This window comes from Rhinopithecus roxellana, chromosome 2 (assembly GCF_007565055.1).
Source record: "Rhinopithecus roxellana isolate Shanxi Qingling chromosome 2, ASM756505v1, whole genome shotgun sequence".
Classification (NCBI taxonomy): Eukaryota; Metazoa; Chordata; class Mammalia; order Primates; family Cercopithecidae; genus Rhinopithecus; species Rhinopithecus roxellana.
In genome coordinates, this window is record NC_044550.1 from 37704828 (window position 1) to 37720348 (window position 15521).

The window sequence follows — 15521 nt, forward strand, 5'->3', positions numbered from 1 at the left end:
TTCCTATGTTCACAACCACTATGGTATAGATGCTGGTGGCTGATACAGCAAGGTGTGGTATATGTTGAACTTGGCAAAATAAGTGGCACCTTATACTTTAGGTTTTCAAATCTAGTTGTTTTCATAATCTTTTAATGTAGTAATCAAGTCATTAAACTGCTAGGTTTAGCAAATGTCCTCTCATCAAAAAAACTTAAAACTTCAAAATGAGTCAGTCCATTTTCTTAATAGAATGGGGAAATGTATTCATTGTTGCATGTTCTATAATATACTGATAATGAAGAGCCTTTTGTAGTCTAAAGATTTTACGGCCCTTTCATTAGGTGACTCAATTGAGGTGATGCCAAAACCTCATCAGTCAGGATCTCATGGAGCTTAAGTGAGTGACTTTTTGGGGGGACTAGTGGGGATGGGCAAGAAAATGGCCCAAGCACATTGTTTTTTGGATGTCAAGATATATAGAAAATGATTGTTGTGGACAGCAATTTAAGAGATGATTGCTAATGTGAGGAAGAATGGGTCTACGCTAAACTAAAATATATAAATTCATTGGAAAATACTTCTGGGCAGGCTATAATTTCTAATCCCCCTCTAGTCTATTGTTTTTAAGTTGAGATACAAATTACATAAAATTCACCCTTTTCAGTGTACAATTCAGTGGTTTTTAGTATATTCACAAGGTTATATAACCATCACCACTACCTAATTCCAGAACATTTTCATCACCCCCAAAATAAACCTCATACCTATCTGTAGTCACTTTCCATTCCCATCTAACCACAGCCCCTGGTAACCACTAATGTACTTTCTGTTTCTATGGATTTGCCTAGGCTGGACACTTTGTTAATATGTGCCTTTTTGTGTCTGGCTTCTTTCCCTTGGCATAGTGTTTTCAAGATTCGTCCATCATGTATCAGCACTTCCTTTTATGGTTAAGTAATATTCCATTAAGTTGAATACACCACATTTTATTCCTCAGCTGACGGACATTTGGGTTTTTTCTATTTCTTTCTTTTTTTTTTTTTTTTTTTTTTTTGGCTATTAATAATGCTGTTGTGAGCATTTGTGTGTAAGTTTTTATGTGAACATGTTTTTATTTATCTTATAATACCTGGAAGTGGAATTGCTGGGTCATATGGTCCTTAATCTATTTCACATTTATTTCATTGCTATTGCCATCTCTCGAGCTGTCCTCTCTTGACATCCACCTCATGCACTCCCATACTGTTTAGATTTTTGGAACATTTTCACTTTCTTCAGTGAATCATGTCTTTCTCAGCCTCTTCCACTATAGTCCTATTTGGGTAGTTCATGTTAATGAACTTTTCATACTGTGATCTCAAGTTTCTTTGAACTCAATGACATTTTCCACTCAACTTCAGCTACCCAAGAAACAGCCAAATACTCCACCCTTTAGAACTGATCATCCTGTGCCATTTCCAACAACTGGAATACACAAACTGCTTTCTCTGATAACTTTTTCCTCCTATTTGCTCCTTTAAACTTATTCTTAAACTTACTCTTCATGCCTATGATGACTTCCAGACCCTCGGTGCCTCTGTTTTCAGTTGATTGATTGATTGATTGATTGATTGATTGATTTTTGAGACAAAGTCTTGCCCTGTTGCCCAGGCTGGAGTGCAGTGGCGCGATCTCGGCTCCCTGCAAGCTCCCCCTCCCAGGTTCACACCTTTCTCCTGTTTCAGCCTCCCAAGTAGCTGGGACTACAGGCGTACAGGCGTCTGCCACCATGCCCGGCTAATTCTTTTGTATTTTTAGTAGAGATGGGGTTTCCCCATGTTAGCCAGAATGGTCTCAAACTCCTGACCTTGTGGTCCACCCGCCTCGGCCTCCCAAAGTGCTGGGATTACAGGTGTGAGCCCACTGTGCCTGGCTTGTTTTCAGTTTATTAGCTAACTACTGTCAAAATTTATCTTCCTATCTAGCAGGAGCCCATGGCAAGCAATTTTAGTGGTATTTTCTCCAGCACCTTTGATTCCTTTTTCTCAGTGATCCTTGTTCTGAAATTCCTTAACTCCTTTGTTTAATCTTGTTGCATTATCAGTTCTCTAAAAGAGGCAGCTTATATACCATCTATTTTCTCCATTCTTTCCTTTGGGGTTGCCCAATTCTGGGCACCAGTGTCAGTTGGTTCACTGTAAATTCATGGTGTCCAGGCTCAAGTGAGCACATTTTTACTATTTTGTGTTCCTTTTATATCAAAATGACTTCATAACTATTCTAACATATTTCTGCTCTCAAATCCTTAAACCTCTATCTCACCATTACCTTTTTATCCAAAAATAAAGTTCTTTTACTGAGATGACCTGGGCCCACAGTGTATGCCCTACACTTTTCTGTTTTTTCGATTTTCTCTAAACCTCTTCAAGCCTAACCCCTTCTCATACAGTATTACCTACTCTTCAGTACCTCTCCTTGGTTTTTCGTTAATTATTGCGTTTCTTCCCTCTTTAAGGTCTCTCTCCACTCTTTTTCCCTATAAATATTTACCGCTTTAAAAAGAAAAAATAGGCCGGGTGCGATGGGTCACGCCTCTAATCCCAGCACTTTGGGAGGCTGAGGCGGGTGGATCAACTGAGGTTAGGAATTCAAGACCAGTCGGGTCAACATGGCGAAACCCCATCTCTACTAAAAATAGAAAAAAATTAGCTGGGCATAGTGGTGGGCGCCTGTAATCCCAGTTACCTGGGAGGCTGAGACAGAAGAATGGCTTAAACCTGGGAAGCGGAGGTTGCAGTGAGCCGAGATCGTGCTGCTGCACTCCAGCCTGGGCAACAGAGCAAGACTCTGCCTCAGAAAAAGAAAGAAAGAAAGAAAAAATAGTAACACAATCCTGTTTCTACATAATACCTTCTCTATAACAATCCTGTAGATGGCCAGAATGTGTACGTCTTTAATATCCTCTGTGCTCTACAACTGGCTTTCAAACTCAGTTCTTACTGAAATTGTTTTCTTTTTATTTATTTTTATTTTTTTGAGACAAAGTCTCACTGTGTCGCCCAGGCTGGTGTGCAATGGTGCAATCTTGGCTCACTGCAACCTCCGCCTCTCGGGGAATCAAGCTACCTCAGCCTCCCAAGTAGCTGGGATTACAGGCGCCCACAACCATGCCCAGCTAATTTTTGTATTTTTAGTAGAGACGGGGTTTCACCATGTTGGCCTGGCTGGTCTCGAACTCCTGACCTCAGGTGATCCGCCCGCCTCGGCCTCCCAAAGTGCTGGGATTACAGGCATGAGCCACCGCGTCTGGCTGAAATTATTTTCTAAAACATCACTTGTTTGCCAAATCCAGTATTTTCAGTCTTTATCCTTTGGTTCCCTGTGAGGTATGAATGGATCATTTAAGCTTCTAGGCCTCTTGCATGAAGGGGCCTTAAAATGTTATATGGTTGCATATGATTATAAAATTGCAAAAGTAAAATAGTTTTGCGCTCTTGTTTTTGAGCCTCAGGCCCAACAAAATTGGATCTACCCCCATACAAAAGAAGTTCATCAGAGTCTCTTATAGCCTATAGAGGTACCAAAATGGGACTAGGTTTCTCACAACTTGGTCACAGCTAAGAATAGAGCTAATTGCTACATTAAGACTCACATCTTGAATTGACCATTCAAGATGGTCTTATTCATTCAAGATGGTCTTCTATTATCTTATTCAAAGACATAACTAGACCTCAGGTCCAGTTCTCAATATTACAGGTTCAGGAACTAGATTTGAAGCAGTTTGGCCAAGGTAATTAACCACTGGGAGATTAATGCAAACTAACCAAACTCACAAAAGACTATAAAAAGAATGTCTATTTCTTAATGTACAAGAAGGAATCAATACCTTAACATTAATTATTAATGCCTTAATATTGACTAGGGTATATGGTAGACATTTATCTGCTATCCAGAAACACTCTTCCCTAAATCAAAGTAGTTTAGAGACCAAAATGATCACGAAATGTTTAGTTATCATGATTGAAAGTGTTATTTTACTGGCCTTATGGCCTCCTCGCTGCCTCAGATCCCCTGAAAATGGGGAAAGCTCTGTTCCTGTGTGATTTAAGCCTGTGCATGATTCTGACCTACCAGTCTTGCTCAGTCATGGATTGAGCTGCATTTTTGCATTTAAGGCAAGTTTTATCGCAAGCCCTAACTCCACCCCATTTGGCTGCCATACGCGGGTGTTGTGCGTGTCCTCCAGATCCCCAGCCATCCCAGCGCTTTCCCATTCCACTCATTCCCTCTCTTCCCCTTCCTCCATCTCAAAGTGTTTTCCCTCACTTTCAGTGGTCAGACTGGCCTACCCAAGGTCCCTCCTAACATCAGGTCTGTCATCACCTACCTTCTTCCACTTGCCTCGCCTACTAATCATCACCTCCTAGACTGTCACCGTCATCTCCTACCTGGCTCACACTGGCCCCACCGCCCAGAACGGAAAGGAAGCTTGGAATCGCGGTCAGGCCGCGCCTTCGCGACTCAGGGGACCCGGGCCCTCCCCTGCCCAGCAGCATGGCTGTGAGGGAAACCGTATCGCATTTTGCATAGTCTTCTCAGTCCTACATAACCGCCACCTTTACCCTTCGTGTGGGCATCACATCGCCTTCTCCCCCTGGCGAGGGCAGAAAGGTGTCTCGTGACGAGAACCAAGGCGTGTGGGGACGCAGGGCCTCTGCGTGTCAGGGAGCAGAACCTGGGCCGAGCCCTAGGTGAAGGGGCGGGGTGGTTGGCCCTGAGCCAATCATGGCTCGTGACGACACGGCTCGGCCAATCAGAACAAGGGAGGCCTGGGGCACTCGGGGCGGGTGAGGAACCGCCCCCTTCCAGCTCCGCGGCCAACACCTTGGCCCAGGGATAGTTGGAGCGGTGCAGGTTCCCAGACTCCAGGTACTGGGCGCCTTACAAGCTGGGAGGTGCTGCCTCTCACCCAGCTAATTGCTTTCTAGCCCTTGGCCTTCACAGGCGTTGGTGCCTACCGTGAACGCATTCTGACCTGTGCTGTATCTCTCTCCCAAGACTTTGTGCCTATGGTTGGGGACAGAGTGAGGTCGTTGCCTTGACGACGACAGCATGCGGCCCGTGGTCCTCCTAAGTGTGAGCTTGCGGCAGACGGAGGCCCACCTGCCTTCCTGCCTGCTTCGCCCTGGACTCGTGACTGCGTCCGCAGAAGAAATCACAACAGCACTGGAATTGCTAGTTTGCTAGGCAGCATCTTTTGGACCTGCGAGCGATATGCATTTCACCTCAAATTTGTTTACAAGTTGAAAACCTTTGGGTCTTTTATGCGAACGGATTGAAGAAACGGTAAGTATAAGTACTTTTTAAAGCTTCTATTATCTCGTTCTTTGATCTATAAAAGATTTCAATCTGTCTTTTCTTTTTCTTTCTTTCTTTCTTTTTTTTTTGAGACGGAGTTTCGCTCTTGCTGCCCAGGTTGGAGTGCAATGGCGTGGTCGCGGCTCACTGCAACCTCTGCCTTCCGGATTCAAGCGATTCTCCTGCCTCAGCCTCCCAAGTAGCTGGGATTACAGGCATCACCACCACGCCTGGCTAATTTTGTATTTTTAGTAGACAGGGTTTCTCCATATTGGTTAGGCTGGTGTCGAACTCCCGACCTCAGGTGATCCTCTCACCTCGGCCTCCCAGAGTGCTGGGATTACAGGCATAAGACTTCGCTCCCGCCCTTCAATCTGTCTTAAACAAAATAAAAAATTAGCATTCTCCAAATATTTTATCTAAATTGTTGGTATTAGAACCATCCAGGTTTCTTTGCCATTGGCCAGGTTTCTTTTTCGTTTGTATTACCTTTCCATTCAAGAGTAGAAGGCATGAGAAGTTATAGTTTACGAGTAACCGTTTCAGGAAACAAGAGGCTTTGTAGGCTGTGATACTTTTAAAGTATTTATGGACAGTGCCACTTGAAAAAGTAGGTGTGTTCAATGTGGTGTGTCCAGATGTGCAATTGGTTGGCAGAATAAACTTGAAGCAGTCAACTTGCATTAATGTTAGCTTGTGATATGCTTCAGTCACCTCAGGCATGCTTAAAGTCACCTCAGGCAGACACCTCAGGCATGCTTAAAGTCGTTTTTTTGTTCACTTTGTGCTTCAAATATTTAGGACACTGTTTACAAAATGTTTTAAAGTGATCCAGGTTATAGATTCAAGCTATTTTTGTCATTGATATGATAAACCTAACGCCTAGTCCTTAATAAAACATACTCTCTTAATGGAAGAGAACAAAAATTAAGAAGGGATAGAATTATATGGAGAATTTTTTTCAAATACAAATATTTTATTAAAAAATAGTTGATGGAAGGCCGGCGCGGTGGCTCACGCCTGTAATCCCAGCACTTTGGGAGGCCGAGGCGGGTGGATCACGAGGTCAGGAGTTCAAGACCAGCCTGGCCAAGATGGTGAAACCCCGTCTCTACTAAAAATACAAAAAAAATTAGCCGGGCGTGGTGGCACGCGCCTGTAATCCCAGCTACTCCGGAGGCTGAGACAGAGAAATGCTTAAACCTGGAGGGGCAGAGGTTGCAGTGAGCCAAGACTGTGCCACTGCAGTCCAGCCTGGGCGACAGAGCGAGACTCTGTCTCAAAAAAAAAAAAAAAAAAAAAAAAAAAAGTTAATGGAGGTGAGATGGGCGGAAAATTGTCAAATGCCTGGAAAGTTCGTGTCTGGGACACTGCTCTGTAAAAAGTCTGTAGTAGAATCTATTCTGAAAACCGGTATTAAAATAATTTAAGTTGATGTTCTTTGGTATTGTTTTCATTTCCTACCCCTCAAGATCAATCTTCTGGTTCTCCACTTACATCTACATTAAAAATATGTATATTATAAAATCTCAAACTATTATATGTCAAGTGTGGAAAACGTATTGTATACATCGGATTAGCATAGTTTGCTAGAACAAAGAGAATATTTGTTTTGTCTTTACATACCTCTTCCAACAGAGAAACAGGAAAAACAGTTCACAATCTGAGTAAATTAATTTTAGATTGCCGTAAGTATACAACTAATACATTAGGCAAGAATTTTTTCTCTTTCCAAAGTTTAATAAATGAACATTTTTATATTGTCAGGTGAAAAAAAATCAACTGTGAATGTCATTCGATATATAATTATTAAAAGACTGTTTTTTTCTCCTGAAACTTTTGGAACCACATTGGGATTCAGAGCAGCATTTTTTATTCTTATTGGAGTTATAGTTTAATAGCTTATATATACCATGGCAATGAAACCTTATAAGTTAAAATCTATCTGTATTTGGATTGAAATAATTTTTTTCTGTACCAACATTTTGTCTAATGATTGCTGGACCTTCATCAATCATTAGTAAAACAAGAAAGATTCTCTTAGAATTGCCTTTATTCAGAAAATGTCATATAATATGAGTAAAACATTTCAAGGCCAGGCACGGTGGCTCGCACCTGTAATCCCAGCACTTTGGGAAGCCAAGGTGGGCGGATCACGAGGTCAGGAGATCGAGACCATCCTGGCTAACACGGTGAAACCCCGTCTCTACTAAAAAAATACAAAAAATTAGCCAGGCGTGGTGGCGGGTGCCTGTGGTCCGAGCTACTCGGGAGGCTGAGGCAGGAGAATGACGTGAACCCGGGGGACGGAGGTTGCAGTGAGTGGAGATCGTGCCACTGCACTCCAGCCTGGGCAACAGAGCAAGACGACATCTAAAAAAAAAAAAAAAAAAAAAAAAATTCGAACACATTCAAATTATGAAGTAATTGATTATTCAATTATCAAATTATGAAGTTAATGATTAGTGAGTAATCATTAACAGGATTTTTGAAATACTTTCACGGTATTTGATACTACTAATATTTTAATTTAATTTAATTTTAAAAATCTGCTTATATACCGATGTCATTACTCTTATTTTCTAAGTTCAATGTAGTAACAGCAACATGGCGAAATCCCGTCTCTACTAAAAGTACAAAAAATTAGCTGAGTGTGGTAGCGGACGCCTGTAATCCCAGCTACTGGGGAGGCAGAAGCAGGGAATCGCTTGAACCTGGGAGGCAGAGGTTGCAGTAAACCGAGATCACGCCAGTGCACGAGACTCTGTTTCAAAAAAAAAAAAAAAGAAAGAAAAGAAAAGAAAAATATTTTATGAAAGATGCTCTGCGTTAATTTGTTATGTGATCAAGTTTTTTTTCCAATTAAGTGGAAGGTGCGTAAGTATTTCCAACATGGATCTAAATCCAGTGTAACAAAAAAGTTGATCTTCATTAAAACCAAATTCAGGCTGGGCTCTGTGGCTCACGCCTGTAATCCCAGCACTTTGGGAGGCCAAGGTGGGTGGATCGCTTGAGGTCAGGAGTTCGAGACCAGTCTGGGCAACATGGCAAAACCCGGTCTCTCTGAAAATACAAAATTTAACTGGGTGTAGTGGCTCACGCCTGTAATCCCAGCTACTCAGAGGCTGAGGCAGGAGAATTACTTGAACCCAGGAGGTGGAGGTTGCAGTGAACCTAAATTGCACCACTGCACTCCAGCCTGGGCAACAGAGCAGGACTCTGTCTCAAAAACAAACAAACAAAACCCCCACTAAATTCAGTTATGCATCTTTGAGTGAAAAGGAATTGTGCTGTTTTTTTTTTGAGACAGAGTCTCACTCTGTCTCCCAGGCTGGAGTGCAGTAGTGTGATATTGCCTCACTGCAACCTCTGCCTCCTGGCTTCAAGGGATTCTCCTACCTCAGCCTCCCAAGTAGCTGGGATTATAGGCGTGCAGTACCATGCCTGGCTAATTTTTGTATTTTAGTAGAGACAGGGTTTCACCATGTTGGCCAGGCTGGTCTCGAACTCCTGACCTCAGGTGATCTGCCTGCCTCGGCTTTCTAAAGTGCTGGGATTACAGGCGTGAGCCACCGCACCTGGCCTGTGCATTTTGTTTATTTGTTTTGTTTTTGAGACAGATTCTCGCTCCATTGCTCAGGCTGGTGTGCAGTGCCATCACATCTTGCTGCAGCCTCAACCTCCTGGGCTCAAGCAATTCTCCTGCCTCAGCCTCCCAAGTAGCTGGGACCACAGGCGTATACCACCACACCCACCTAATTTAAAAATGTTTTTTGTAGAGATAGAATCTTGCTATGTTGCCCTGGCTGGAATTGTGCTTTTTAAAGTGAGTTGTAATTGTTATGTATGATAGCTCAAGTATTGCTTTATTCTAATTAAAAATGTATGGAATTTCATTAACATGACATTTAGTAATTTAAAGTTAATGGCTTCAATTCCATTTGCCTTGTCTATTATGAAATGTGTGTGACCATTTTGAAAACATAGATTAATGTGTGTGACCATTTTGAAAACATAGCTTACATGTAGAAACACTAGGAAATTGTGAATTAATACAGGACAGCCATGTAATATGGAAGACAAGCAGGGAAGAATTAATTTGCTGGGAAGGTGGAGGAAATTAACATACTCAATGTTGTTAATTCTATGTTTTGGTTTTCACAGCAAAAAGTGTCTACTGACTTTAAATTAAAATGGAAAAATATGAAAACCTGGGACTGGTTGGAGAAGGGAGTTATGGAATGGTGATGAAGTGTAGGAATAAAGATACTGGAAGAATTGTGGCCATAAAGAAGTTCTTAGAAAGTGACGATGACAAAATGGTTAAAAAGATTGCAATGCGAGAAATCAAGTTACTAAAGGTGAGTAAATGCATATATTGAATTGAAAAAATATGAGTATAAGTTCCTTTTTTGGCAATAAGAAGAAATACAATGATTAGATATGCAAATTCATTTATCTGGTGAATGTAAACCTGATTTTAAAAGTGCTTATTCCTTCTGTCTGTATCTTTCTGTGTATTTATCAATCATCTGTCTATGGTCTGTGTTAGCAGTCCCAAAGACCACCCCCAGATTTGATGACTTGTTAGTAGGAATATCATTAATTTTTGTTCTTTATTATTTCATTTCTTCTACTTATTTGTATGGGTTTATTTTGCACTTCTTTTCCTAATTTGTTGAGATAGATGCTTCTCTAATTTCCAGCCTTTTGTCCCCTCAAATATGCATTTAAGGATATACATTTTTCTGTAGGAACAGCTTGATATGTATCCTGGAAATTTTGATTGTTAACAATAGTTTCTCATTTCCATTATATTTTTGTTAATCCCTGAGTTATTTAAAAGTATATTTCTGAATTTCCAAACATGGACATTTTCTAGGTTATTTCCTGGTTATTTATTTGTGACACAACTGCCCTATGATCTGAGTATACACCATATAAGAATTTATTTATTTGAAATTTCTTGATATTTGCTTTTTGGTTCAGAATATAGTCAACTAAAAAAACCTCTTGTTCTTGAAAAGTATTTCATATATGTTCATTAGTTCATGTTAAATTGTGTTGTTCAAATCTTCCGAATTCTTATTTATATGCTTGTTTTATTCAACACTGAGAATATGTTAAAATCTTCCTTTGTGATTATTGATTTTTCTGCTTTTCATTGTAGTTCAGTTAATGTTTATTTTTATAAACAGAAACAGTATTATTAGTGTGTTATATTTAGAATTATTTTATCTTGCTGTTGAGTTAAATCTTTTGTCATTATGCAATAACTCTTTTTATTATAGTAATATTTTGTTTCGATGTTTTTATTTTTTTTGAGACGGAGTCTCACTCTGTTACCAGGCTGGAGTGCAATGGCGCTATCTCAGTTCATTACAACCTCCGCCTCCCAGGTTCAGGTGATTCCCCTGCCTCAGCCTCCCGAGTAGCTGGGACTACAAGTGTGCATCACCATGCCTAGCTTCTTCTTCTTCTTCTTTTTTTTTTTTTGTATTTTAGTAGAGACAGGGTTTCACCATGTTGACTAGGATGGTCTTGAACTCCTGACCTCATGATCCACCCGCCTCAGCCTCCCAAAGTGCTGGGATTACAGGCACGAGCCACCATACCCGGCTGTTTCGTTTTGTTTTTTTGAGACAGGGTCTTACTCTGTCCTCCAGGCTGGAGTGCAGTAGCATCATCATGGCTCACTGCAGCCTTGAACTCCTGCACTCAAGCAATCCTACACCTGTCTCCCAAGTAGCTGGGATTGCAGGTGTGTACTGCTATGCCTGGCTAATTTTTTTATTTTTAGTAGAGACAAGGTCTCACTATGTTGCTCAGGCTGGTCTCAAACTCCTGAGCTAAAGTAATCCTCCTACCTCAGCCTATCAGCCTATCAATGTTGGGATTATAGGTATGAGCCACCGCACCTGGCCAGTATTTTGTTTTAAGAACTAATTTATTTGAAATTAACGAGTACATACATTAGTTTAATTTTTGTTAGTGTTTCCATAGTAAATCTTTTCCATATTTTTACTTCCAATTTTTCTGAATGCTTTTTTTTTGTTTGTTTCTTTTGAGATGGAGTTTCACACTTGTTGTCTAGGCTGGAGTGCAGTGGCGCGATCTTGGCTCACTGCAACCTCTGCCTCCTGGGTTCAAGCGATTCTCCTGCCTCAACCTCCTAAGTAGCTGGTATTATAGGCACCCGCCACCATGCCTGGCTAATTTTTGTATTTTTAGCTGAGACGGGGTTTCACCATGTTGGCCAGGCTGGTCTCAAACTCCTGACCTCAGGTGATCCGCCTGCCTCAGCCTTCCAAAGTGCTGAGATTACAGGTGTGAGTCACCACGCTTGGCCCCCTAATTTTTCTGAATTTTTGTTTAGATGTATCTCTTGTGAAAACTGTACAGTTATATTTCGCTTTTTTCCTGTTTGATAATATTTGCCTTTTAATTGGAGCATTTATTCCATTTACTTATAATATAATATCTAATGTATTTTGAATATATATATCTACCACCTTAATATGTGCTATTTGTATTACCAGTTCTCTATGTCTTTTTCTTTTGTTACTTTGGATTGATTATATTTATCATTCCTTTTTTTCTAATAACTCAGAAATTATGCATTGTGTTTCTGTCTTTTAGTGGTTACAGTAGGGATTTGTTAAAGTCTAATTATCTAATACTTGTTCTTGATTTTTTTTTTTTTTTTTTTTTTTTTTTTTTTTTTTTTTGAGACGGAGTCTCTCTCTATCACCCAGGCTGAAGTGCAGTGGCCGGATCTCAGCTCACTGCAAGCTCCACCTCCCGGGTTTATGCCATTCTCCTGCCTCAGCCTCCCGAGTAGCTGGGACTACAGGCACCCGCCACCTCACCCGGCTAGTTTTTTGTCTTTTTTAGTAGAGACGGGGTTTCACCGTGTTAGCCAGGATGGTCTCGATCTCCTGACCTCGTGATCCGCCCGTCTCGGCCTCCCAAAGTGCTGGGATTACAGGCTTGAGCCACCGCGCCCGGCCTGTTCTTGATCTTAATAATGGTGTTTGACACAGTCAAATCTTATGACTTTTCCCTTATGGCTATCCAGTTGTCCCAGAAACATTTATTGAAAATACCATCTTTTTCTCCACTGTTCTGAATATTCCTTTTGCCACATGTTCTCCTATATAGGTAAGATTTTATTCTGTCCCATTGGTCTATTTGTTTAAGCTTGCACCAGTAGCCCACAATCATGTTTATTCTAGTTAGTAGGTTTTTTTTTTTTTTGAGACAGGGTCTTGCTCTATCACCCAGGCTGCAGTGCAGTGGCATGATCTTGACTCACTGCTATCTCTGCCTCACAGGCTCAAGTGATTCTCCCACTTCAGCCTTCTGAGTAGCTGGGCCTACAGGCATGTGCCACCATGGTTGGCTAATTTTTGTATTTTTGGGGGTAAAGATAGGGTTTTGCCATGTTGCCCAGGCTAGTCTTGAGCTGCTTGGCTCAAGCAATCCACCCTCCTTAGCCTTCCATCCAAAGTGCTGGGATTACAGGTGTGAGCCACTGCACCTGGCCTAGTTTGTAAGTTTTTATATCTAGTAGAATAAATCCCTTCTGTTTTGTCCTTCTTCTATAAGACTATCTTCCCTATTTTTGTCTGTTTGCATTTCCATATAAATTTTAGAATCAATTTACCAATGTTCATAAAAACTCTAGGAGTTTAATTGAATTTATGTAGATCAATTTGTGGAGAATTGATGTGTTTACAATATTGCATCCAGTTCATGAACATTGTATAACCCTTTTGTTTCTTGGTCTTCTTGTCTTTTTTTTTTTTTTTGAGATGGAGTCTTGCTCTGTCACCCAGGCTCGAGTGTAGTAGTATGATCTCATCTCACTGCAACCTTTACCCCCTGGGTTCAAGCAATTCTCCTGCCTCAGCCTCCCGAGTAGCAGGGATTACAGGTGCCCACTGCCACACCTGGCTAATTTTTGTATTTTAGTAGAGGCAGGGTTTCACCATGTTGGCCAGGCTGGTCTCAAACTCCTGACCTTGTGATCCACCCACTTCGGCCTCCCAAAGTGTTGGGATTACAGGAGTGAGCCACCAGGCCTGGCCAGTCTTCTTGTCTTAACATATACTTTGTCATTAGTATGTTTGCACTTTTGATCATTATTTATATGATATATACTTTTTAATCCTTTCTCCTGTTAACCTTCTGTGTCTTTAGATGTAAAGTATATCTCTTATAAGCAGATACAGTTGTTTCTTTTGTTTTATTCAGTTTGATAGTCTTTGTATTTTACTTGGAGTGGTTTAGTCTATTTATATTTAATATAAAACTTACATATTTGGATTTATACTTATCTTCCTAGTTGCCTTCCGTATTTCTAGGTTTTTTCTTTTTGAACATTATTTGTTAAACATTATTTTGCTAGTATTTTAGAAATTATTCTAGATACTGTAGTATACGAACCTGACTTATTGATACTCAAACAGGTACTTTTACAGTGCAAAAATCTTAGCAATTTTAACTTCAGTTACCCCCTCCTTTCTCCCCTCCACCCATCAGATATATGTGTTATTGCTGCTATGTAATATTGTTAAATTCTATATCTATATATAGTTAAATCCCTTTTAAAATTGTTCACAGTCAGCAGTTGTTAGGCTATACCTAATATTACCCTTTCTATTACTCTTTAATCTTTCCTGCATTTCTGAGTTTCCATCTGGGTTCATTTTCCTTATGCTTAAAGCACTTCCTTTATTTTCTTTAAAGCAAATCTGATGATAAGAAGTTCTTTTCATTTTTGTTAGTGTATATTCTACTTTGTGTTTAAAAAACTGTTTCAAGCTAGGTGTGGTAGCATGAGCCTATAGTCTTTGCTATTCAGAAGGCTGAGGTGGAAGGATCACTGGAGCCCAGGAGTTTGAGACTGTGGTGTGCCATGATCATGTCTGTGAATAGCCACTGCACTCCAGCCTGGGCACTGTAGTGAGATCTCATCACTTAAAAAAAAAAAGAAAAAAAGGCTATTTTCTCAGGATATAGCATTCAGGGTTGTCAGTTAATTACATTCAGTATGTTCAAGATAGAATTCTACGGTTCTGCTGGCTCCCATTGCTTGTATTGAAAAATCAGACATCAGTCTTATTGTGTTCCTTAATAACCATTTTCTTCTAGATACTTTTAAGGTTTTGTTTTTGTTTTTCAGGAGTTTACAATAATATGCCTAGGTGTGGGTTTTTTTTTTTTTTTTTTTTTTTTTTTTTGTCTGTTAATTTTATGGCTCTTGCTTCTATCAAATAATGTAATTTGTTATTTTTAAAAATGCTCAGGCTGGGTGTGGTGGCTCATGCCTGTAATCTCAGCACTTTGGGAGGTCAAGGTGGGCGGATCACTTGTCAGGAGTTTGAGACCAGCCTGGCCAACGTGGTGAAACCCTTTCCCTACTAAAAATACAAAAATTAGCTGGGCATGGTGGCATGCGCCTGTAGTCCCAGCTACTCAGGAGGCTGAGGCAGGAGAATCTCTTGAACCTGGGAGGCAGAGGTTGAAGTGAACCAAGATCGTGCCACTGCACTCTGCCTGGGCAACAGAGTAAGACTCCATCTCAAATAAATAAATAAATAAATAAATAAATAAATAAATAAATAAATAAACGCTCAGCTATAATTGTTGCTTCACATACTGCTACTGTCCCATTCTTTCTCTCTTCTCCATTTAAGAATTCAGCTTCATATACTAAGCTTCATATCAGCTACTACTTATAGCTTGAGGAGTTTTAGGGCTAACCCAAATGAAAGGATTTCATCAGCACTGAACTCCTTCTTTTCACCTTCATGGGCCGTGAACATCAGTCACTGCTACCTTAGGCCTGCAACATGGTGAAAAGTGCTACTGGTCCTCTTAGTCTTCCCTCTAAAGTGGCATATGTTTCTTGGGTTAAAAAAATTTGGCCTTAATTGCCTGGCTAACCTTTCTGGGTTTCTGTCTTCCTAGCCCAGGTATTTTTTACTATATGATCTTTTTCATTCCTCCAAGTAGTTGTGTTATACATTTTGTCCAGCTTTTCTACTTGTATTCAGTTGGAGAATTGTTACAAATTACCTAGTCTACTGTTACTGTGAACAAAATAATTATACTTTTCCATCCTAGAATTTTTATTTGGGTCCACATCTGTTATGTTACTTTTTATGGTTTTAAGTTCCCTCCGTTTTTTGAGGTTG

The 15521-nt window shown here is 40.4% G+C and overlaps 1 protein-coding gene across 1 annotated transcript in view; it reads left to right on the forward strand.

The window, feature by feature from the left end:
- The first annotated feature begins 4841 nt into the window (after positions 1–4841).
- CDKL2 (cyclin dependent kinase like 2) overlaps positions 4842–15521 on the forward strand; it is a 46861-nt gene continuing 36181 nt past the window's right edge. The window contains exons 1-3 of the mRNA XM_030915682.1: positions 4842–4890; positions 5020–5307; positions 9484–9680. Of these exons, the coding sequence (XP_030771542.1) occupies positions 9513–9680 (168 nt within the window). The 5' untranslated portion in view covers positions 4842–4890; positions 5020–5307; positions 9484–9512. The remainder of the gene's footprint in view (positions 4891–5019; positions 5308–9483; positions 9681–15521) is intronic.